The following is a 25,990-nucleotide window of genomic DNA, read 5'->3' on the forward strand; positions in this document are numbered from 1 at the left end:
TAAGGGGGGACACTGATGTAAGGGGGAACTCTGATGTAAGGGGGAACTCTGATGTAAGGGGGGAACTTTGATAGGGACCCTGATGTAATGGGGGATCCTGATGAGAAAGATGCAAACTGATTTTTTTTTAATGGCGCAAAGTTTATTTAGAATTTCTTTGCTCTGGATGAATATGCATATTCAAAATGTATAAGGTTTTATCATATCATATGCATATTCATAAACTCTTCTCCTTCTCATTATTCCAATATCTATCAATCTATCTATCTATCTATCTATCTATCTATCTATCTATCTATCTATCTATCTATCTATCTATCTATCTATCTATCTATCTATCTATCTATCTATCTATCTATCTATCTATCTATCTGTCTATCTATCTGTCTATCTATCTATCTATCTATCTATCTATCTATCTATCTATCTATCTATCTATCTATCTATCTATCTATCTATCTATCTATCTATCTATCTATCTATCTATCTATCTGTCTATCTATCTGTCTATCCGTCTGGTCGTCTGTCTGTCTCAGTCATTTGTGTATGGTATGAAGTTTGCTGTGCACTGGGTACATTTTACTACTGAAGAAGAATACACGCCTAGGGAAAAAAGAAAAAAAAATGTAAGGAAGGATTGGTATGGGAGATCATTAAGTCACTGAAATATAATTCCCCTTCTGTGGTCCTGCAGCAGCAGACTCCGTGTTGCACAATTGCCTCTCCAGCTCTCTCCCTTACTCCAGCCTTACTCACTGTCCCTATAGCAACTCCAAGGATGAAGACTATACTAGAAGAGACAGGGCTTCCAGAAGTAAGGAAACTATATATTTTTTTAAATAAGTGTTGTCTTTATTATATATATATATATATATATATATATATATATATATATATATATATATATATATATATATATATATATATATATATATAAATATATTATATATATTTATATATAGATGTATATCTATATATATAGATATATATCAATTTATATCTTCTTTTTCCTTTAAGGCAGAAGTATCAAAACCAAAAAAGTGGAATTCCAAAAAATGTGTGATTTTGGCGATATCCACCTGCGCTGTTGCGGTTATATCACTAACTCTGCTCTTCTTTGTGAAAGAATTCTGGAAACAGCTTCCAGAGAAGGTAAGTCACCTCCCATAGTGCCTTAGCATTTAATATGCTTAGTTTTTTTTTTAGTTTTTTTTATTAACAGTGAAATTATAGATAAGACATATTTAGTGATCAGATTGCTATGGACTTTTTTTTTTAAGATTACTCACTACCACCTTTGAATTTTATTGGTATGGTATGGGCAATCGAAAGAAAAAAAAAATCGGAATCTGGTTTGCTGGCGTACGCATAAGGGCGGAGTCAGCTTTCACCGAATTTCCCTACAAGAAATATGGGAACATGGTAGCTTTTTTTGTTTTTTCCTTAACTTGCTTGCGTCACTGAGTTGAACGTTGGTCTATGAAGCTAATATAGACCTGCTATCCTGTATATTGTTTACACTAAGGGGTATAGTTATAAATCAGTCCAGTGAATGTGACAATAACTAAACATTGACTGCAGGTGTACATTCCCGGGTGAAAGCGTTTTAAAATGAGTGTATGTATATAGTATCTTAGTATATTGCATAGTGCTAAATATGTTGTAAAAGGCTGCGCAAACTGTGCTATATAAATCTTGTATAATAATAATATAATAAAAGTATAAATCACCTGTAGTGAATGGTGAATGTCACATTCAATACCACTTAAAAAAAAAAAAAAAAAAGCTGCTTTGACAGGCATTTGAGCTTTTAGTTCAGCTTGAAGAAGCTTGTACTTTTTTGGGCTCCTTTTCACTTTTTTACTGAGCTTCTTTGAGCTCCCTTGAGCTTTTTTGCGCATAAGTGTTTTTTTTTCACAAACCCTCCCCTCGTCTAATTTTTCCTTATTTTTTTTTTGTGTGTGTGTTTTCGAGCTTCTTTGAGCTTTTTCTTGCATTTTCACACTCTTTCACGTGTTTTTGAGCACTTTGAATTTTTTGCTCAAAAGTTCTTCTCAAAAACGCAAGTATTGTTGTTTTTTTTTTCTGCCTGTAAGAGCACATGCCTGTAAACTCCTGAAAAAGCCATAGTGTGCACAGACACATTGGCTAACATGGAGGGGAGTTTCCAGGCAGGAAAAAAAAAATAGAGCTCAAAAAAGCTCAAAAGCCTGTAGGAACCGCTTCTTTGAACTTCGTTGAGATGCAGTGTGCATGAGCCCTAAGTGTTTCTCCTTTTATCTGGCATGGACTAGCAAAATTAACTCAAAGTGTATCTAAAGCCCAAACTTTTTCTTTTAGTTTTCGATAAAGTAGGGAAGGGTTAACATCTCTGTCGGGTTTTTATTGCTTGGGAAACCGAAGATAGGTGTGGGAACTGGATCTCTTAAAGCAGTAGATGTATTGAAGGAGTCAGGTCCTAAGCAATGTGGAGGGAATGATTCTCTTTCAGTAGCTATCCAAGAATAGTGGGTGAAGGTTGGCATTTTGCTCAAGTAGGAACTGGATGTGCAAGGGGGAAAATACCAAAAGCAGAATGTATAAAGAGCAGATACAATCTATTTGAAACTCTTATGTCATAAAAAAAACCACCAACACATTTCAGAGGTTTAAAGGGTTCCCCTTTATCAGGGCTTAGTACCGCTGAACTGGACTGATAAAAGTGGAGGGATCCTGAGAGATAATTATTCTGATGATGGCTGCAGATGCTAGTGAAGCCTAACCAGTATCTGGAGTCACCATACTAACCGGTATCTGGAGTCACCATACTAACCGGTATCTGGAGTCACCATACTAACCGGTATCTGGAGTCACCATACTAACCGGTATCTGGAGTCACCATACTAACCAGTATCTGGAGTCACCATAGTAACCAGTATCTGGAGTCACCATACTAACCGGTATCTGGAGTCAACACCATACTAATTACCCTTCAAGATCCCTCCAATTGTATACATTTTGGATGTACGGTACACACTTTGTTCAACAGTAACAAAGCCCTGATAAAAACTGACCCTTTGACTCAAGAAACCTGTTGACCAGGGCTTTTTTTAAGCAGGAATGTGGGGGAACCCAGTTTTGGTACCTCCAGGACAGCATGTATGTAATGGCAAGGGGTACTAGAGTGTGTGTTGGAGGGTCTAATAATGATGGCTGCTAGGGGGGTCTAAGGTTGCTGGGGGGGTCTATTTTTGCGGAGGGGGTCTAGTGTCGCTGGGGGAGGATCTATTGTTGCTGAGTAGGTCAATTGCTTCTGAGAGGGCTCTACTGTTGAGGCAGGGGTCTATTGTTGCTGTCCCCTTGAGGGTCTATAGATGCTAGGAGATGTTGCTGGCTGGGGTTTATTGTTATTTGGGTGTGGGGTATTTTGTTGTGACGGCTCTATTGTTACTGGGGAGGATCTATTGTTGCTGGGGTAAGGGCTCTATTGTTGCTGAGGTGGGGGCTCTATTGTTGCTGAGGTGGGGGCTCTATTCTTGCTGGGGGGCACTATTCTTGCTGGGGGATCCATTGTTGTTGGCTGCAGGGATCTCTTTTACTGTGTTTTTTTGTTATCAGTACCCAATTCCATACAAGATTACTTCCATACAATGTAGGATTAGTACAGGAAGGTGGGTAGGGGGTGGAACCAAGGGACGGTGCTCTAAAGTGGGTAGGGGGTGGAACCAAGGGATGGTGCTCTGAGGTGGGTAGGGGTGGAACCAAGCAACGGTTCTCAGAGTTGGGTAGGGGGTGGAACCAAGGGACGGTGCTCTGAGGTGGGTAGGGGTGAAACCAAGGAACGGTGCTCAGAGGTGGGTAGGGGTGAAACCAAGGAATGGTGCTCAGAGGTGGGTACGGAGTGGAACCAAGGGACGGTGCTCAGAGGTGGATAAGGCGTGAAACCAAGGAACGGTGCTCAGAGCTGGGTAGGAGGTGGAACCAAGGAACAGTGCTCAGAGGTGGGTAGGGGATGGAACCAAGGAACGGTGGTCTGAGGTGGGTAGGGGGTGTAATCAAGGGACGGTGCTCGGAGGTGGGTAGGGGGTGAAACCAAGGGATGGTGCTCTCTGGTGGGTAGGGATGGAACCAAGGGACGGTGCTCTGAGGTGGGTAGGGGGTGGAACCAAGGAACGGAGCTCGGAGTTGGGTAGAGAGTGGAACCAAGGGACGGTGCTCTGAAGTGGGTGGGGGCGGAACCAAGGAACGGTGCTCAGGGGTGGGTAGGGGGTGAAACCAAGGAACGGTGCTTGGAGGTGGGTAGGGGGTGGAACCAAGGGACGGTGCTCTGAGGTGGGTAGAGGGTGGAACCAAGGGACGGTGCTCGGAGGTGGGTAGAGGGTGGAACCAAGAGACGGTGCTCTGAGGTGGGCAGGGGGTGGAACCAAGGGACGGTGCTCGGAGGTGGGTAGGGGGTGGAACCAAGGAACGGTGCTCTGAGGTGGGAAGAGTGGAACCAAGGGACGGTGCTCTGAAGTGGGTAGGGGTGGAACCAAGGAACGGTGCTCAGAGGTGGGTAGGGAGCAAAACCAAGGAACGGTGCTCAGAGCTGGGTAGGGGGTGGAACCAAGGGGCGGTGCTCTGAGGTGGGTAGGGGTGGAACCAAGGAACGGTGCTCAGAGTTGGGTACGGGGTGGAACCAAGGGATGGTGCTCTGAGGTGGGTAGGGGTGGAACCAAGGAACGGTGCTCTGAGGTGGGTAGGGGGTGGAACCAAGGGACAGTGCTCAGAGGTGGGTAGGGGGTGGAACCAAGGGATAGTGCTCGGAAGTGGGTAGGGGTGGAACCAAGGGACGGTGCTCTGAGATGGGTAGGGGGTGGAACCAAGGGAAGGTGCTCGGAGGTGGGTGGGGGTGGAACCAAGGGACGGTGCTCGGGGGTGGGTAGAGGGTGGAACCAAGAGACGGTGCTCGGAGGTGGGTAGGGGGTGGAACCAAGGAATGGTGCTCGGAGGTGGGTAGAGGGTGGAACCAAGGGACGGTGCTCTGAGGTGGATAGGGGTGGAACCAAGGAACGGTGCTCAGAGGTGGGTAGGGGGTGGAACCAAGGGACGGTGCTCTGAGGTGGGTAGGGGGTGGAACCAAGGGACGGTGCTCAGAGGTTGATAGGGGTGGAACCAAGGAACGGTGTTCGGAGGTGGGTAGGGAGTGAAACCAAGGAACGGTGCTCAGAGGTGGGTAGTGGGTGGAACCAAAGGACGGTGCTCTGAGGTGGGTAGGAGGTGGAACCAAGGGATGGTGCTCTGAGGTGGGTAGGGGAGGAACCAAGGAACGGTGCTCAGAGTTGGGTAGGGGGTTGAACCAAGGGATGGTGCTCTGAGGTGGGTAGGGGTGGAACCAAGGAACGGTGCTCAGAGCTGAGTAGGGGGTAGAACCAAGGGATGGTGCTCAGAGGTGGGTAGGGGGTGGAATCAAGGGACGGTGCTCGGAGGTGGGTTTTTAAAGTGCTTTGTAAACTGTTGGTACTTCATTAAGTCAGTATAATAATAATACTCTTCATCCACTTGATTAAAATTATAATCTGAATTAGACCCAAATCTTTCAAATTCGCACACCATTTCTTAGTACTGTAAATACATTTTTTCTACCCAATGATTATTTTCCTATGGCAAAAACTAAGTTTCTTGTTTTTAATGGAATGTCTTAACACTACAAACGTTATATATTATAAATGAGCTCAAATTTTGAAATCTGCGTCTGATCATTATGCCATTACTGATTATGATCATCATTATGTGCCTTAACTGAATATTGATTTGGTATAGTTTCTTAATAAGAAGTGTTATTTTGTTTTCCACATTTTTTAATCTTTTAATCCTTTCCTAAATATTTCAGTTTCCACAAACCTTATATTTAAAATTGTCCAAGATTAGAATAAATTAAAGACCAGATTTAAAATACGAGCAACACTTTGGAACACAATATAAAAAATCTGCAGAATTTTATAAGGTATTTATGTCCCACGCCTCTCTCAGCGCTCCACAGACAGGTCAGGTTACCTCCTGACATCGAGCTGAGAATGATTGAATACTTTTCCAGATACTCTGATTGTTCTGCCAGAGGTTCGTGGAAAATAAACAGTGCCACGTAGGAATGTGGGCCAAACACCAGCACTTAGTTCCTGACATTTTTAGTTCATTTAAAAAAAAAAAAAAAAAAATTACTTGCTCAAGATGAATAATTTTGACATTGTGATGAGAGGGAAAAAAATGTCATAGGTAATTAAACATATGTCTTATATTATTTCAGTAGCAACTGGGAGCGACAAGGGAAATCGATCGCTAAACTTTTAACATAAGCCAGGTTATGAATGAGGTCTGCATTGGTACATTCCCAGGAACCAATAGCACCACTTATCTATTTTTGACAGTTTCCTATTTAAAAAAAAATACATGGATGAGTACTCATTGAAAGTCCCCCTTCGAAGTGACAAGGACCTGGTTAACAATATGGAGGGTTTTAGTCTTTTTGCAATCAGTATGTGGTCAATCGCATTGTAAAATGCAGTGTCTGGTTGCCTTTATTTATCATATAACCAGGGCTGGGACAAGGGGTGGGCAGAAGGGACCGGCTGCCCTGGGCACAGCGTGTATTGTAGGATTGGGGGTGCCACAAGTTCCTTCTACTATAAGGCTGACTACTTCTTTCAGCCCAGCGCTGGAAGCAGCAAGGAAAGCGGGAGAGAGTCGGGTGCAGGTGCAAGCTGTGCTCTCTCTCCCCCTTCCCTCCATAAGCTGGCACATAATAAAGCGGAGGGACGCAATTTGCCATCTTTGCCCTGGGCACTGGATGATCTTGTCCCGGCGCTGCATATAGCCACCCCATCTACAGTGTATAATATGTCCAGGGCTGGTGCTACCACTAGGCAAACTAGGCAGTCGCCTAGGGCGCCCAGCCACTGGTGTTCCTACTCTCTTCTCTCTGCTGCAAGCAACTAAGTCTCAGCATCAGCAGGCAGCCACTGATCCGTTCGCACATAGTGTTAGAGGCGCAGCGGTGGCGGAGGGCTGTGTCTGTGTCCCGACTCCCGAATGAAAGTAAGCAAGCAAACATTCCTTGATGGGCCCATGTAGGCTGCATTGTTGGGCGCTGGTAGACTACATTTGACGGGCGCTGGTGAGGCTGCATTGATGGGCGCTAGTAGGCTGCATTGATGGGCGCTGGTGAGGCTGCATTAATGGGCGCTGGTGAGGATGCATTTGATGGGCGCTCGTAGGCTGCATTGATATGCGCTGGTGAGGCTGCATTTGATGGGCTCTAGTGAGGCTGCATTGATGGGCGCTGGTGAGGCTGCATTTGATGGGCGCTAGTGAGGCTGCATTTGATGGGCGCTAGTGAGGCTGCATTGATGGGCGCTGGTGAGGCTGCATTGATATGCGCTGGTGGGGCTGCATTTGATGGGCGCTAGTGAGGCTGCATTGATGGGCGCTAGTGAGGCTGCATTGATGGGCGCTCGTAGGCTGCATTGATGGGCGCTCGTAGGCTGCATTGATGGGTGCTGGTAAAGCTGATTGATGGGTGCTGGTGAGGCTGCATCGATGGGCGCTGGTGATGCTGCATTTGATGAGCGCTTCGTTAAAAAGGTGGGGTTTACATGGGCAGGGAAAAGGGGGTGGAGCCAAGGGGGGCAGCAAAATGAGGTTTCGTCTAGGGTATCAAAAATCCTTGCACCAGCCCTGGATATGTCCTAATTTTTACTGTGTGTGATAGGACATCCACCCTATCAATTGTATGTACAGTAATAGATTTACTCCACATTATCTGTTTGCAGTAGGATATTTATTCTACCCATCAACAGTATGGATGGATATTCCTTACCTGTTATATATGATAGAATATGATCCTCCATCAACTGTGTGTGTGAAAATATATACCCAACCCCAACAATAATATGGGTCCCCCATCAATTGTGCATAAAAGGATATGACCCCCCTATTAACAGTGTGTGATACAAGATGCCCTCAACCCACTGAGTGATAATATTTGTTCCTCCTTCAACTGTGTGATAAGATACACTATATTGCCAAAAGTATTAGGACACCTGCCTTTACACGCACATGAACTTTAATGACATCACAGTCTCAGTCCGTTGGGTTTAACATTGAGTTGGCCCACCCTTTGCAGCTATAACAGCTTCAAATCTTCTAGGAAGACTGTCCACAAGGTTTAGGAGTGTGTCTATGCGAATGTTTGACCATTCTTCCATGAGCGCATTAGTGAGGTCAGGCACTGATGTGGTCGAGAAGGCCTGGCTCACAGTCTCCGCTCTAATTCATCCCAAAGGTGTTCTATCGTGTTGAAGTGCAGGACAGTCAAGTTCCTCCACCACAAACTCGCTCATCCATGCCTTTATGGACCTTGCTTTGTGCACTTCTCCAAATCATTTGGTGGAGGGGGGATTATGGTGTGGGGGTTATTTTTCAGGGGTTGAGCTTGGCCCCTTTCTTCCAGTGAAGGGAATGCTTAAGGTGTCAGCATACCAAGACATGTGGGACAATTTCATGCTCCCAACTTTGTGGGAACAGTTTGGGGATGGCCCCTTCCTGTTCCAACATGACTGCGCACCAGTGAACATGGGGACTTTGATGTGAACTGGGGGGGCTTGGATGTGAACTGGGGGGGCTTGGATGTGAACTAGGGGGCTTGGATGTGAACTAGTGTGCTTGGATGTGAACTAGGCTTTGATGTGAACTAGGGGACTTGGATGTGAACTAGGGGGCTTGGATGTGAACTAGGGGGCTTGGATGTGAACTAGTGAGCTTGGATGTGAACTAGGGGGCTTGGATATGAACTAGGAGGCTTGGATGTGAGCTGGGGGGGCTTGGATGTGAACTAGGGGGTTTGGATGTGAACTAGGGGGCTTGTATGTGAACTAGTGGGCTTGGATCTGAACTAGGGGGCTTGGGTGTGAACTAGGGCGCTTGGATGTGAACTAGGGGGCTTGGATATGAACTAGTGGGCTTGGGTGTGAACTAAGGGGCTTGGATATAAACTAGCGGGCTTGGATGTGAACTAGGGGGCTTAGATGTGAACTAGGGGGCTTGGATGTAACCTAAGGGGCTTGGATGTGAACTAGTGGGCTTGGATGTGAACTAGTGGGCTTGGGTGTGAACTAGTGGGCTTGGATGTGAACTAGGGGCTTGGATGTGAACTAGTGGGCTTGGATGTGAACTAGGAGGCTTGGATATAAACTAGTGGGCTTGGATGTGAACTAGGGAGCTTGGATGTGAACTAGTGGGCTTGGATGTGAACTAGTGGGCTTGGATGTGAACTAGTGGGCTTGGATGTGAACTAGGAGGCTTGGATGTAACCTAAGGGGCTTGGATGTGAACTAGTGGGCTTGGATGTGAACTAAGGGGCTTGGATGTGAACTAGGGGGCTTAGATGTGAACTAGGGGGCTTGAATGTGAACTAGGGGGCTTGAATGTGAACTAGGGGGCTTGGATGTGAACTAATGGGCTTGGATGTGAACTAGTGGGCTTGGATGTGAACTAGGGGGCTTGGATGTCAACTAGGGGCTTGGATGTGAACTAGTGGGCTTGGATGTGAACTAGTGGGCTTGGATGTGAGCTGGGGGGGGCTTGGATGAGAACTAGGGGGCTTGGATGTGAACTAGGGGGCTTGGATGTGAACTAGGGAGCTTGGATGTGAACTACTGGTCTTGGATGTGACCTAGTGGGCTTGGATGTGAACTAGGAAGCTTGGATGTGAACTAGTGGGCTCGGGTGTGAACTAATGGGCTTGGATATAAACTAGTGGGCTTGGATGTGAACTAGGGGGCTTAGATGTGAACTAGGGGGCTTGGATGTAACCTAAGGGGCTTGGATGTGAACTAAGGGGCTTGGATGTGAACTAGTGGGCTTGGATGTGAGCTGGGGGGGGCTTGGATGTGAACTAGGGGGCTTGGATGTGAACTAGGGAGCTTGGATGTGAACTACTGGTCTTGGATGTGACCTAGTGGGCTTGGATGTGAACTAGGAAGCTTGGATGTGAACTAGTGGGCTCGGGTGTGAACTAATGGGCTTGGATATAAACTAGTGGGCTTGGATGTGAACTAGGGGGCTTAGATGTGAACTAGGGGGCTTGGATGTAACCTAAGGGGCTTGGATGTGAACTAGTGGGCTTGGATGTGAACTAAGGGGCTTGGATGTGAACTAGTGGGCTTGGATGTGAGCTGGGGGGGCTTGGATGTGAACTAGGGGGCTTGGATGTGAACTAGGGGACTTGGATGTGAACTGGGGGGACTTGGATGTGAACTAGTGGGCTTGGATGTGAACTGGGGGGCTTGGATGTGAACTGGGGGGCTTGGATGTGAACTGGTGGAGCTTGGATGTAAACTAGTGGGCATGGATGTGAACTAGGGGGCTTAGATGTGAACTGGGGGGGCTTGGATGTGAACTAGGGGGCTTGGATGTGAACTAGGGGGCTTGGATGTGAACTGGGGGTCTTGAATGTGAACTAGTGGGCTTGGATGCAAACGGGGCTCTGATGAGATCATAGATATGATTGTGGGGGCTCTCATGTGAATGGGGGAAGCTCTGATGGGAATATAGGGACTCTGATGTGTACTGGGGGATTCAGATATGAAGTTGGGGGGGGGGGGGTGTAATAACATATGTCCCTATCAACTGTCATGGGGGTCTCAGATGTGAACAAGGGGTCTCTGATGTGAAGTTGAGTCGGGAGTAGGGGGGGGGGGGGTGTAATAAGATATGTCCCAATCAACTGTGTGTGATAGGATATGCCCATTTATTGTACAATAGGAGAAGTCCCCCATCAACTGTGCATAAAGGATATGCCTTCCCCATCAACAGTGTGAGATGCAACATGCCCTAAATCCGATGATTGATAGAATATGTCCACCCCCAACAACTGTGTGTGATGGGTTCTGCTCCCTGTATGTATTAACTGTACATCATAGGAATAGTGATGGATCCTCAATGTGTGGGGCCCAATGTGCATCCAATGACTGCACACACTGAGGATCCAGGTTAGCTGGGAATCCAGCACAGCCCATCTCTTCCTCTCGATCATGCACATAGGTCGACTGCATTTCGAAAATGCCCCCTACATAAGATATCCTGATCCCATACTACCTATCAACTGTATGTGAAAGGATATCCTCCCTATTAACTCTGTTATAGAATATGCCCCCCTATTAACTGTATGTGATTGGACATGCCCCCGTTCAACTATGTGAAATGGATACCCTCCCTCAACAACAGTGTGTAATAGGATATGTTAACCAATCAAATATGTAATAGGATATGCTCCCCCATCAACTGTGTGTATTAGGATATACTCCCTCATCAGCTGTGTGTAATAGGATATGCTCCCCCCCATCAACTGTGTGTAATAGAATATGCTCCCCCATCAACTGTGTGTAATAGGATATTCTCCCTCCCCCATCAACTGTGTGTAATAGGATATGCCCCCCCCCCCCCCCCATCAACTGTGTGTAATATTATATGCTCCCCCATAAACTGTGTGTAATAGGATATTCTCCCCCCCCCCCATCAACTGTGTGTAATAGGATATGCTCCTCCTATCAACTGTGTGTAATAAGATATGCTCCCCCAATCAACTGTGTGGCATAGGATGCCCCCCCATCAGCTGTGTATAATAGGATATGCTCCCCCATCAACTGTGTGCAATAGGACATGAGCCTCCATCAACTCTGTGTAATAGGATATGCCCCCCCAATAGCTGTGTGTAATAGGTTTTCCTGATGCCAACATGGCAGCATACATATGATATAGCTCCACCCCTATATCCCCCAACAGGATCGGTCCTGTCACAGGACCTGTCCAAATCTATAAAAGTCTGACTGACACATGCATCATGGACCCCCATCATGGACCCCAGCAACCGAACACCATCTCAGATGTGCATCCATCTCAGGTGTGCAGAGAGGCACATGCATCATGGACCCCAGCAACCGAACACCATCTCAGATGTGCATCCATCTCAGGTGTGCAGAGAGGCACATGCATCATGGACTCCAGCAACCAAACACCAGCTCAGGTGCACCACATGAGGTTTTAACGTCTCAGGTGTGCAGAGAGGCACATGCATCATGGACCCCAGCAACCGAACACCATCTCAGATGTGCATCCATCTCAGGTGTGCAGAGAGGCACATGCATCATGGACTCCAGCAACCAAACACCAGCTCAGGTGCACCACATGAGGTTTTAACGTCTCTAGTTAGAGAACCCCTCAGCCCCAAAAGACCACCAGAAGGGGCTCCCCACCTTGTTAGTGCATTTAGCAAGCTAAGACGTGGGACTGCACCTGGGGGGGGAACGAACCCAGATGGACACCAAAACAGTCGACAGGTAGGGACTTTTCGCAACATCACGGTCTTGCGGGTGTATATCTTGAGGACAGAAAGGAGAATGGGGGAGGTTGCTCTCAGTCAGACTTTTATAGATTTGGACAGGTCCTGTAGGTGGATATAGGGGCGGAGCTATATCATATGTATGCTACCATAACACCATCTCAGGTGTACAGAGAGACACATGCATCATGGACTTCAGCAACCAAACACCATCTCAGGTGTGCAGAGAGATACATGCATCATGGACCCCAGCAACCAAACACCAACTCAGGTGTGCAGCCATCTCAGGTGTGCAGAGAGGCACATGCATCATGGACTCCAGCAACCAAACACCAGCTCAGGTGCACCACATGAGGTTTTAATGTCTCTAGTTAGGGAACCCCTCAGCTCCAAAAGACAACCAGAAGGGGCTCCCCACCTTGTTAGTGCATTTAGCAAGCTAAGATGTGGGACTGCGCCTGGGGGAGGCTGAACCCAGATGGACACCGAAACAGTCGGCAGGTAGGGACTTATCGCAACATCACGTTCTTGCGGGTGTATATCTTGAGGACAGAAAGCAGAATGGGGGAGGTTGCTCTCAGTCAGACTTTTATAGATTTGGACAGGTCCTGTAGGTGGATATAGGGGCGGAGCTATATCATATGTATGCTACCATGGATTGACGTCAAGAAAGTAAAAATTATGGTATTTGATACAATTTTCCGTTATGCTCCCCCCATCGGCTGTGTTGAATAGGCTATTTCCACCTATCAGCTGTATGTAATAGGATGCCCCCACCGTATACTGTGGGTATCATAGGCTACAACCCTTGAGAATGTAATCCAGATCTGAAAACGTTATTCAGATCCCCAGCAGGATCTGTAAAACGATTCGGAATATGCCGCACACGCTGGACGGATTACATCTTCATTCATTGACAAACTTTCAAAAAAGATAAAAAAAATGTATTTAGAATATTAGCAGATGGCTACAAAGAAACATTTCAGAAAGTTCCATTGTTTCCATCTATTTTGTCTCTCTGTATATCGCAGACCCCACCATCCGCCAGCTACAGCTGGGATCTATTAGTCTCCTGGCTTCTCTTTATTACTGAAGACATTCTAAGCATCCTTCTCTCAGAGGGAACATTACAACCATGCTGGGGACACAGCTCTCATCTCAGAGCCCCCGCTTAAAAAAAAAAAAAAAAAAAAAAGAAAAAAATTTGTCTCTTTCTTTCTATTTTTTTTTCCATTAGGGTCTGGCAGGTGTACATGCTTCAGGAGAGGAAAGTCACATTAGACTTAGGAGCAGTTAAGGCTAAATCAGGCATCAGGAAAGTCCTCATGCTGCATTCATTTACTTTAGAATTCCTTTTTTTTTGTATATTATTTTTAGAGGTACTAATTAACTTTGAAAATTTTTTAACTTTGAATGCAATAATTAATATAGCTTTTCAAAGTGTTCGTGTTGCGGGAGTGAAGAATGAATTATGAATATGAAGATTTGGTGCTTGATGGTATCAAGTCTTATCTACGCATATCTACGAGAACACTGGCAACTTCCAGCTCCCAAGATCTTCAGATACACTCAAATCAGCCATCATGTTTACTTTCTTCCTCAAAGCCAACCAGGTTCCCATGAACGCTTGACGCCATTTCAAAAACAGTGCCTAAAAGACCCTACACAGAAGGGTCCAGTTGGTATCTGACTTACATGCCTCCCTGACTGATGCCATGGGATCATGCACACTTCTTTGTGTTCCGAAATGGGAGCTTGATCTGAGAAGAACCCTGGACCAATCCGACTGGAATCATATATGGCTCAACTCATCTAAATTCCCAGAATATACCTTTTCACACACAGTTGATAGGGATATACACTATATTGTCAAAGGTATTGGGACGCCTGCCTTTACACACACATGAACTTTAATGGCATCCCAGTCCTAATCCATAGGGTTCAATATTGAGTTGGCCCACCCTTTGTAGCTATAACAGCTTCAAATCTTCTGGGAAGGCCGTCCACAAGGTTTAGGAGAGTGTCTATGGGAATGTTTGACCATTCTTCCAGAAGCGCATTTGTGAGGTCAGGCACTGATGTTGGACAAGAAGGCCTGGCTCACTGTCTCCACTTTAATTCATCCCAAAGGTGTTCTATTGAGTTGAGGTCAGGACTCTGTGCAAGTCAAGTTCCTCCACCCCAAACTTGCTCATCTATGTCTTTATGGACCTTGCTTTGTGCACTGGTCCAAATCATTTGGTGGAGGGGGGATTATGGTGGGGGGTTGTTTTTCAGGGGCTGGGCTTGGCCCTTTAGTTCCAGTGAAGGGAACTCTTAAGGTGTCAGCGTACCAAGACATTTTGGACAATTTCCTGCTCCCAACTTTGTGGGAACAGTTTGGGTATGGCCCCTTCCTGTTCCAACATGACTGCGCACCAGTGCACAAAGCAAGGTCCATAAAAACATGGATGAGCAGGTTTGGGGTGGAGGAACTTGACTGGCCTGCACAGAGTCCTGACCTCAACCCAATAGAACACCTTTGGGATGAATTAGAGCAGAGACTGCGAGCCAGGCCTTCTCCTCCAACATCAGTGCCTGACCTCACAAGTGGGCTTCTGGAAGAATGGTCAAATATTCCCATAGACTAGGGTTGCCACCTCATCCCTTTGAACCCGAACACATATTAATTACACAGGTTCTGTGGCTGATTAAGGTGGTAATTCAACTCACTTGGTGCCTTATCTGCATTAAATTAGCCACAGAAGGTGTGTAATTCATGTGTGTTCGGGTTTAAGGCTCGATTCACACCTATGCATGTTGCTTTTGAGCGTTTCTGCAGTGTTTTTTGTGGTGCTTGCCGTGTTTTTGAGCAGCATTTTTACAGCGTTTTTTGCGGCGTTTTTGCCGCGTTTTGCGTTTTTTTATACTGTATACAGTCTTTAAAAAAACCACCAAAAACGCAAAACGTGTCAAAAACGCTGCAAAAATGATGCACTTGCGTTTTTGATGCTGGTCCATTGAATTCTATTACATGCAAAACGCTGCATTTTGCATGAAAAAAAGTCCCTGACCCTTTCCAAAAATGCAGAGGTACAAAAAGGCATTGATGTGAACATGTTCCATAGGAACCCATGTTAAAAAATTCCCATGCATTTCTGCAAAATGCAAAATGCACCAAAAAACGTGTTAGTGTGAATAGAGCCTAAAGGGATGAGGTGGCAACCCTACCATAGACACACTCCTAAACCTTGTGGACGGCCTTCCCAGAAGAGTTGAAGCTGTTATAGCTGCAAAGGGTGGGCCAACTCAATATTGAACCCTACGGACTAAGACTGGGATGCCATTAAAGTTCATGTGCGTGTAAAAGCAGGCGTCCCAATACTTTTGGTAATATAGTGTAGGTGGGTTTGATGGACAGGTGTCCAAATACTTTTGACCACACAGTATAGCTACCTAGCTGTTACCCTTCCTGTAATACTCCTATGGCCCTGAAATGGACATGTGACAATTGTATTGGAACTTCTGATCTGCACTTTGCTCCTGGCAAGTGAATGCATTGAAGCCGGAGGATCGGCCTGACAGCTAGGTGGTTAGCATTTTCTGAAGCAGTTGAGCAATGGGAACCCTTTATTTTCCTGTTTTCTTTCATGATAATTTTTCTGTAAAGACTTAAAAACAATAAATTCTGCAACAGATTGTCGGAGGAGATTGACGAATGCAAATCCTTATCCCAGCACCTTATTTACTCCCAAACTAGGTGCTGATTATATCTCATTACATCAAATGTTTGTCGGTACACAATGAACTTGTTTTAAATATCTAATTAGACGTCTTCACACACTTTAGGTGATTGTGATACAAGGAGATTTCACACAAACTTATTTATCGCAAGGAGATGAAGTCTGAACAGTGATGATGCACTTAAGGAAGGATTAAAGGGGGACGCGGTGTATTTTCATTGAAGGAATCCAAATTGATTACTGTTAAAGTCCAACTAGAATTAGAATTCTCCACCAAACTATTCAAGGCAATATAATGCTTTTGTATGTAATATCTTTATTGTATTTTATAGTTGTGTAGCGATCTCCCCAACTTCCAAGGGCCTGATGGTGACCCCCCAGAGCCAGGGAGAACTACATTCCTCCTCAGGGTGCAGGTTACTAGGCATAGTGGGTGTGGTGCAAGGTGAAAAGATGGGGCGCCAGTCACTTTTTGTAAAAAAAGAGTTTTATTTCTCTTAACAGGAATGTTGGGGAGAGAGGGTTAGGGCAAAGGACACCCTTAGGCAAATGCAATAGCAATTAAGGCAAACTCCGCAGACAACAATAGAACTAGGCCAACAGCAATACAGAAAAAGGGCCTTTAAGGTGAATGCAGCAATCTGTTTCTTGTAGCAACCGCTGTTTCCTATGGCAACAAATTCTCTCAGAGGTAACCCACTGTAGATCTTCCAGCTTAACTCACAGTGTCCCACTCAGTGGCGGTGCGTCCATTAGGGGCGCTCGAGCGCCGCCCCCTCTCTCCAGTCGCCCCCTCTGTGTACTATGGATAGATTCATGCATTGCACTAATCTATCCATGGCCGTTGTAGCCCCCCCATGCAGGCGTGGCTACTTTTCGGGCGCCGGGTGGTCTGAATTACAGCGGGGGGGGTGTTTTTGAAGCACCTGATTAGAGCCATAGGCTCTAATAGGCTTCAAAAAAGGTGCACTGCCAGCACAAACCGTTGTGCGCGCAATGCACCCAGGTGTCATAGCAAAGCAAATGATTATTTGCTTTGCTAACACAGAACCGCCTCTCAGCCAATCAGGAGGCATGGATGTAATACCGGGCACCTGATTGACTGAAGGTAGAGGCGATCTCATTGGCCGCTGTGCAGAACAGGAAGAAGACATGCACGGAGGAGCCCTGCATCCATCGGCGCGCTACACATCCCACAGCTCGCCGCCTGACCCAGCACCACGATGGGGTAAGTGCCAGGCAGACGGCGGGCGGGCGGGGGGGGCACAGTGGCTGCATATTATGGGCACAAAGGCTGCAATTGACGGAGCACATTTGGCTACATTTTCGGGGCACAGTGGCTGCATATTATGGGCACGTGTGTGGTGGCAACCAGGTGAGGAGTACAAAGACAAGTGTGTCTTGTCTACAGTCAAGCATGGTGGTGGGAGTGTCATGGTCTGGGGTTGTATAAGCACTGCCGGCACTGGGGAGCTACAGATCATTGAGGGAACCATGAATGCCAACATGTACTGTGACATACTGAAGCAGAGCATGATCCCCTCCCTTCAGAGACTGGGCCACAGGGCAGTATTTCAACATGATAACCACCCCAAACACACCTCCAAGATGACCACTGCCTTGCTAAAGAAGCTGAGAGTAAAGGTGATGGACTGGCCAAGCATGTCTCCAGACCTAAAGCCTATTGATCATCTGTGGGGCATCCTCAAACGGAAGGTGGAGGAGCGCAAGGTCTCTAACATCCACCAGCTCCGTGATGTCATCATGGAGGAGGGGAAGAGGACTCCAGTGACAACCTGCGAAGCTCTGGTGACCTCCATGCCCAAGAGGGTTAAGGCAGTGCTGGAAAATAATGGTGACCACACAAAATATTGACACTTTGGGCCCAATTTGGACATTTTCACTTAGGGGTGTACTCGCTTTTGTTGCCAGCGGTTTAGACATTAATGGCTGTGTGTTGAGTTATTTTAAGGGGACAGCAAATTTACACTGTTATACAAGCTGTACACTCACTACTTTACATTGTAGCAAAGTGTCATTTCTTCAGTGTTGTCACATGAAAAGATAGAAGAAAATATTGACAAAAATGTGAGGGGTGTACTCACTTTTGTGAGATACTGTACACACACACAGTATTGCTTTAACAAATAATTATGACATGTTACATATTTCCCACTTGCAGTCACCAGAGGGAGTATTAATCAATATATATATACACATACATAGAGTATAGCACAATGTTTTAGTACTAAAAGCAATAAATAATAAAGATTTTTTACTAATGTCACTTCATCATTCCTGACTAGGGATGAGCCGAACACCCCCCGGTTCGGTTCGCACCAGAACCCGCGAACGGACCGAAAGTTCGCACGAACGTTAGAACCCCATTGACGTCTATGGGACTCGAACGTTCGAAATCAAAAGTGCTCATTTTAAAGGCTAATTTGCATGGTATTGTCCTAAAAAGGGTTTGGGGACCCGGGTCCTACCCCAGGGGACATGTATCAATGCAAAAAAAACTTTTAAAAACGGCCGTTTTTTCGGGAGCAGTGATTTTAATGATGCTTAAAGTAAAAAAAAAATGTGAAATATTCCTTTAAATATCGTACCTGGGGGGTGTCTATAGTATGCCTGTAAAGTGACGCGTGTTTCCCATGTTTAGAACAGTCCCTGCACCAAATGTCATTTTTAAAGGAAAAAATCTCATTTAAAACTGCTTGCGGGTTTAATGTCATGTCGGGTCATGGCAATATGGATGAAAATCAGTGAGACAAACGGCATGGGTACCCCCCAGTCCATTACCAGTCCCTTTGGGTCTTGTATGGATATTAAGGGGAACCCCGCACCCAAATTAAAATAAGGAAAGGTGTGGGGCCACCAGGCCCTATATACTCTGAACAGCAGTATACAGGCGGTGCAAACAAGACAGGGACTGTAGGTTTGTTGTTAAGTAGAATCTGTTTGTAATTTTGAACATTTTTAACGTGTTTAGCTCCAGCCAAAAAATCTTTTCTAAGCTTTTTGGAAAACATAGGGAAGGGTTATCACCCCTGTGACATTTGTTTTGCTGTCTTTCCTCCTCTTCAGAAGATTTCACCTCACTTTTTTGTCCCAATGAAAAATGTTTTTTGAAAATTTGGGTTTTTTTGTGGAACAAGGATTGGAAAGCATCAGTGGAAAGGAGAACTTGTTTTCCCATATTAACTCTTACAGGAGAGAATTTCCCTTCCTAGGGGTAGATTTCATCTCACTTCCTGTTGTCTCCTTCCGTTTACAAGTAGGAGTCGTTTGTAAGTTAGATGTTTGAAAGTAGGGTCCTGCCCTATATACTCAGCAGAAATTTGGGCCTTAGGTGTTGCTGTGGCCACAACACTGTAAGCCCTCACAGGGCCCTGCTGTGAAATATTAGATCAAGAATTGTAATTACATGCCCCTGTTGAACAGGAGCTGAAAAATTAGGCCTTAGGCACTGGTGCTGGTGCCACAACACTGCAACCCCTCACAGACACTCTAGTTGGAACGCAGGAACGAGCCCTGCTGCAAATTATTGCTTCAAAAATTGTAATTACACGCCCCTGTTAGACAGGGGCAGAAAAATTGGGCCTTAGGCACTGGTGCTGGTGCCACAACACTGCAACCCCTCACAGACACTCTAGTTGGAACGCAGGAACGAGCCCTGCTGCAAAGTATTGCATCAAAAATTGTAATTACACGCCCCTGTTAGACAGGGGCAGAAAAATTGGGCCCTAGGCACTGGTGCTGGTGCCACAACACTGCAACCCCTCACAGACACTCTAGTTGGAATGCAGGAACGAGCCCTGCTGCAAAGTATTACATCAAAAATTGTAATTACACGCCCCTGTTAAACAGGGGCTGAAAAATTGTGCCTTAGGCACTGGTGGTGGCGCCCAGAACCAAAAATGTTCTTACAAGCTATCAGCGTGATGATTGAGGAGGAAGAGGATAATTACTCAGGGATAGTCACTCAGCATCAGCATAGGCAGTCTTTGAAGGGATCTGAGATTTCAAAAAAAATTATTCGGTTACATCAGCATCAGGTGCTTGGTAGCTGGTGGTGATCCAAGACTCATTCATTTTTATGAAGGTCAGCCGATCGACCGAGTCGGTGGACAGACGCACCCTGTGATCGGTTACCACGCCTCCAGCAGCACTGAATGTGCGTTCCGAAAGAACGCTGGATGCAGGACAGGCCAGTAGCTCAATTGCATACTGTGCAAGCTCTGGCCAGTGATCCATCCTCAAGACCCAGTAACCCAGAGGATTTTCGGTGGGAAAGGTGTCCAAGTCTGATCTTGCCCCTAGGTATTCCTGCACCATGTAAAACAGACGCTGGCGATGGTTGCTGGAACCGATCATACCTTGGGGCTGCGGACCAAAAAATTGTCTGAACGCATCGGTCAGACGGCCACCTTCTCCACCGCTCCTTCTTTGACTGACCGAAGCCTCAGCAACACGTTGTCCAGAAACAGGAGTTTGTAACCTCCCAGTCTCTGGGAACGCGTTGCACAGACCTTTCTGCAAGGCCTCCCGAAGATGTTTCATCCTCTGCTCCCTCTGCGATGGCAAGATAAGGTCCGCAACCTTACCCTTGTAACGTGGATCAAGGAGGGTTGCCAGCCAGTATTGGTCCTTCTCCTTGATACCACGAATACGAGGATCCTTACGCAGGCTTTGCAGGATCAGGGAGGCCATGCAGCGTAGGTTTGCTGAGGCATTCGGTCCGGAGTCCTCTGGGTCACTAAGAACGACATGGTCCGCAGCCACCTCCTCCCAGCCACGTACAAGTCCATGTGTTTCTTGGGACTGATCCCTTAAAGACTGCTGCTGATGCTGAGTGCCAGGCTCCACCTCCATACTGACACAATCTTCCTCCTCCTCCTCTTCCTCCTCCTCCTCTTCCTGTGTGATTGGCGGGCACGCAGGAACACTGTCTGGATAAAGGGGGCCTTGAGAGCTAAGGAAGTCCTCCTCTTCCTGCCTCTGTTCTGCCTCAAGTGCCCTGTCCATTATTCCACGCAGCGTGTGCTCCAACAGGTGGACAAGGGGGACAGTGTCACTGATGCATGCACTGTCACTGCTCACCATCCTCGTGGCCTCCTCGAATGGTGACAGGACAGTGCATGCATCCCTGATCATGGCCCACTGGCGTGGGGAAAAAAAACCAAGCTCCCCTGACCCTGTCCTGGTGCCATAGTCGCACAGGTACTCATTGATGGCCCTCTGCTGCGTGTGCAGCCGCTGCAGCATGGCCAACGTTGAGTTCCACCTGGTGGGCATGTCACAGATTAGGCGGTTCTTGGGCAGGTTAAACTCCTTTTGGAGGTCCGTCAGCCGAGCACTGGCATTATATGACCGGCGGAAATGCACACAGACTTTCCTGGCCTGCCTCAGGACATCCTGTAAGCCCGGGTACCTGCCCAAGAACCGCTGCACCACCAAGTTAAGGACGTGAGCCAAACAGGGCACATGGGTCATTTGTCCCTGTCGGAGGGCAGAGAGGAGGTTGGTGCCATTGTCGCAAACCACCATTCCTGCCTTAAGTTGGCGTGGCGCCAACCACCTCTGAACCTGCCCCTGCAGAGCTGACAGAACCTCTGCCCCAGTGTGGCTCCTGTCCCCCAAGCACACCAGCTCAAGCACCGCATGGCATCTTTTGGCCTGCGTACTTGCGTAGCCCCTTGAACGCCTACGGAGCACCGCTGGTTCCGAGGAAGAGGCCATGGAGGAAGAAGAAGAGGAGGGGGTGGAGGAGAGAGGTGTGTCACAATCAGCATTTTGGAGGCGTGGTGGCGGAACAACCTCCAACACTACTGCACCTTGTCCTGCATCCTTCCCAGCTGCCAGCAGAGTCACCCAATGCGCCGTGAAACTTAGGTAACGTCCCTGTCCATGCCTGCTGGACCATGAGTCAGCGGTAATATGCACCTTACCGCTGACCGCCCTGTCCAGCGAGGCATGGACATTGCCTTCCACATGCCGGTAGAGAGCCGGAATCGCCTTCCGTGAGAAAAAGTGGCGTTTGGGTACCTGCCACTGAGGAACCGCACATTCCACAAACTCACGGAAGGGGGCAGAGTCTACCAACTGAAAAGGCAGCAGTTGAAGTGCTAGCAATTTTGCCAAGCTAGCATTCAACCGCTGGGCATGTGGATGGCTGGGAGCAAACTTCTTTCGGCGGTGCAGCAGCTGGGGCAGGGAAATTTGCCTGGTACAATCTGACGTCGGTGTACCAAAAGCAGATTGCCCACAAGTACTTGGTTGTGACACACCTAATTCTACACCTTCATTCCTCTCACTGCAGGTCTCAGAGAGGACTGAAGGTCTAGTGGGGTTGGAAATCTCAGCTGATGAGGAGCAAGGAGAGATCCTCTTTGTTCTTTGGTGTGGGTCTTTTAGATACGCTTGCCAACGAACTGCATGGCAGGTCAACATATGTCTGGTCAAGCATGTGGTACCCAAGCGGGAGATATTTTGGCCACGCGAGATACGCTTGAGACATATGTTGCAAATAGCAGCGGTGCGATCTGATGCACTCGTCTCAAAAAAGGCCCACACCAAAGAACTTTTTGAATAACGCGCAGAGACTGCAGCGCCCTGCACATGTGGAGCTTTGGGGTGTGATGCAGTCAATGTGCTGCCCTTAGGCTGGCCCCTGGAGGGCATCCTGCCTCATTGGTGATGTGCTGCCGCCTCCTCCTCCTCCTCCTCCTCCTCCTCCTCTCTCCTATCAGGCACCCACGTTGAGTCAGTGACCTCATCATCCCCTCCCTCCTCATCACTGGAGCAAACCTGGCAGTATGCTGCAGCAGGGGGAGCATGACTGCCAGATTGCTGTCCTTCTTGGGCACCCCCTCTGTCCGCGCTCATGTTACTGCCTTCATCGAGCTCAGTATCGTCATCAGAGCCTTCCAAACGCTGGGCATCCTCCTGGAGCATGTACCCAACACTGTGGTCAAACAGTTCGAGGGAATCCTCATGAGGACATGGTGGAGCTAGGGAAGGAGTCACTGATGACATTGAGCTGAGGGAAGAGGCCGCTGCTTTGCCAGACAAAGCACCCTGGGCATGGGTGAGAGAGGATGAGGAGGATGAGGACGGCTTGGTCATCCACTCGACCAAGTCTTCCGCATGTTGCGGCTCAACATGGCCAGCTGCCGAAAAAAAGGCCAAGCGTGTCCCATGGCCACGTGCTGATGAGGATGCACCGTCTCCACGACCAGCACTAGACACAGAGCCTGCTTGCCCTCTCTTATTGGCTTGTGACTGTCTGCCTCTCCTTCTTGGCCTTCCAGACATACTAATGGCCTGTAGCTGCACTAAGCTGGGATAGAACACCTGTAATTTTCTTCAAGTAGCTTTATATACTGTAACCAGACAAGCCTGCCTGTCAGTAGGAAGATAACAGGAACGGATCTAGCTGAACACTGTGAGCAGGACGCACTGTACTAAATGTAAATAGTCTAGCTGCCTGACCGTGGTACTAATAGGATCAAATAGAACACCTGTAATTTTCTTCAGGTAGCTTTATATACTGTAACCAGACAAGCCTGCCTGTCAGTAGGAAGATAACAGGAACGGATCTAGCTGTACACTGTGAGCAGGACGCACTGTACTAAATGTAAATAGTCTAGCTGCCTGACCGTGGTACTAATAGGATCAAATAGAACACCTGTAATTTTCTTCAGGTAGCTTTATATACTGTAACCAGACAAGCCTGCCTGTCAGTAGGAAGATAACAGGAACGGATCTAGCTGTACACTGTGAGCAGGACGCACTGTACTAAATGTAAATAGTCTAGCTGCCTGACCGTGGTACTAATAGGATCAAATAGAACACCTGTAATTTTCTTCAGGTAGCTTTATATACTGTAACCAGACAAGCCTGCCTGTCAGTAGGAAGATAACAGGAACGGATCTAGCTGTACACTGTGAGCAGGACGCACTGTACTAAATGTAAATAGTCTAGCTGCCTGACCGTGGTACTAATAGGATCAAATAGAACACCTGTAATTTTCTTCAGGTAGCTTTATATACTGTAACCAGACAAGCCTGCCGGTCAGTAGGAATTTAACAGGAACGGATCTAGCTGAACACTGTGAGCAGGACGCACTGCACTAAATGTAAATAGCAGGAACGGATCTAGCTGAACACTGTGAGCAGGACGCACTGCACTAAATGTAAATAGTCTAGAAGATAACAGGAACGGATCTAGCTGAACACTGTGAGCAGGACGCACTGCACTAAATGTAAATAGTCTAGAAGATAACAGGAACGGATCTAGCTGAACACTGTGAGCAGGACGCACTGCACTAAATGTAAATAGCAGGAACGGCTCTAGCTGAACACTGTGCGCAGGACGCACTGCACTAAATGTAAATAGCAGGAACGGATCTAGCTGAACACTGTGAGCAGGACGCACTGCACTAAATGTAAATAGCAGGAACGGATCTAGCTGAACACTGTGAGCAGGACGCACTGCACTAAATGTAAATAGCAGGAACGGATCTAGCTGAACACTGTGAGCAGGACGCACTGCACTAAATGTAAATAGCAGGAACGGATCTAGCTGAACACTGTGAGCAGGACGCACTGCACTAAATGTAAATTGCAGGAACGGATCTAGCTGAACACTGTGAGCAGGACGCACTACACTAAATGTAAATAGTCTAGAAGATAACAGGAACGGATCTAGCTGAACACTGTGAGCAGGACGCACTGCACTAAATGTAAATAGCAGGAACGGATCTAGCTGAACACTGTGAGCAGGACGCACTGCACTAAATGTAAATAGCAGGAACGGATCTAGCTGAACACTGTGAGCAGGACGCACTGCACTAAATGTAAATAGCAGGAACGGATCTAGCTGAACACTGTGAGCAGGACGCACTGCACTAAATGTAAATTGCAGGAACGGATCTAGCTGAACACTGTGAGCAGGACGCACTGCACTAAATGTAAATAGTCTAGAAGATAACAGGAACGGATCTAGCTGAACACTGTGAGCAGGACGCACTGCACTAAATGTAAATAGCAGGAACGGATCTAGCTGAACACTGTGAGCAGGACGCACTGCATTAAATGTAAATAGTCTAGATAGAAGATAACAGGAACGGATCTAGCTAAACTGAATACAGTGTATATATATATATGCAACACCTGGGATGCATATATATACACAATACACTGTAAGTGCAGCTAACTGACTGACTGTTCTGCCTAATCTATCTAACTCAAATCAAATGACACTGTCTCTCTCTCTCTCTATCTCTCAGCACACCGGAACACACACTACACAGGGCCGCCGTGCAGGCGGCCTTATATAGTGTGGGGTGTGTACTAAATCCCCTGAGCCATAATTGGCCAAAGCCACCCTGGCTTTGGCCAATTACAGCTCTCTCTACTGACAGCGCTGTGATTGGCCAAGCATGCGGGTCATAGTGCATGCTTGGCCAATCATCAGCCAGCAATGCACTGCGATGCCGCAGTGAATTATGGGCCGTGACGCGCCACACGAATTTAGCGCGAACGGCCCATAACGTTCGCAATTCGGCGAACGATCGAACAGCCGATGTTCGAGTCGAACATGGGTTCGACTCGAACACGAAGCTCATCCCTATTCCTGACAAGCTTTGTTGCATATCTCCTTTAATTAGTCACCGCAGACCTCTCTCATCCCGGTAGATCTCTCTATGCTGCATCTTGTCTGCTGTAACTTTCTCCATCATAAACCTGTAATATGAAACATCTGCTGAAGACATAATGGAAGTGGCAAGCCAAATAGTTATTTTATGTCCTCAGTAACATTTTTGGTGTGACGCTGTGACTTGTCTGTAGAAGATCTCTGGTCATCAAGCGGAGCCCGAGAGCAATGGGCTCCGTCTCCTCTGTCCCTT

The 25,990-nt window shown here is 47.0% G+C and overlaps 1 protein-coding gene across 1 annotated transcript in view; it reads left to right on the forward strand.

Annotated features, from left to right (window-relative positions):
• Positions 1–384: 384 nt before the first annotated feature.
• The window catches only part of TNMD (tenomodulin), a 164,990-nt gene continuing 139,384 nt past the window's right edge, over positions 385–25,990 (forward strand). The window contains exons 1-2 of the mRNA XM_073598138.1: positions 385–814; positions 1,018–1,152. Of these exons, the coding sequence (XP_073454239.1) occupies positions 779–814; positions 1,018–1,152 (171 nt within the window). The 5' untranslated portion in view covers positions 385–778. The remainder of the gene's footprint in view (positions 815–1,017; positions 1,153–25,990) is intronic.

The sequence above is a fragment of the Aquarana catesbeiana genome, linkage group LG09 (assembly GCF_042186555.1).
Source record: "Aquarana catesbeiana isolate 2022-GZ linkage group LG09, ASM4218655v1, whole genome shotgun sequence".
In the NCBI taxonomy this organism is placed as follows: Eukaryota; Metazoa; Chordata; class Amphibia; order Anura; family Ranidae; genus Aquarana; species Aquarana catesbeiana.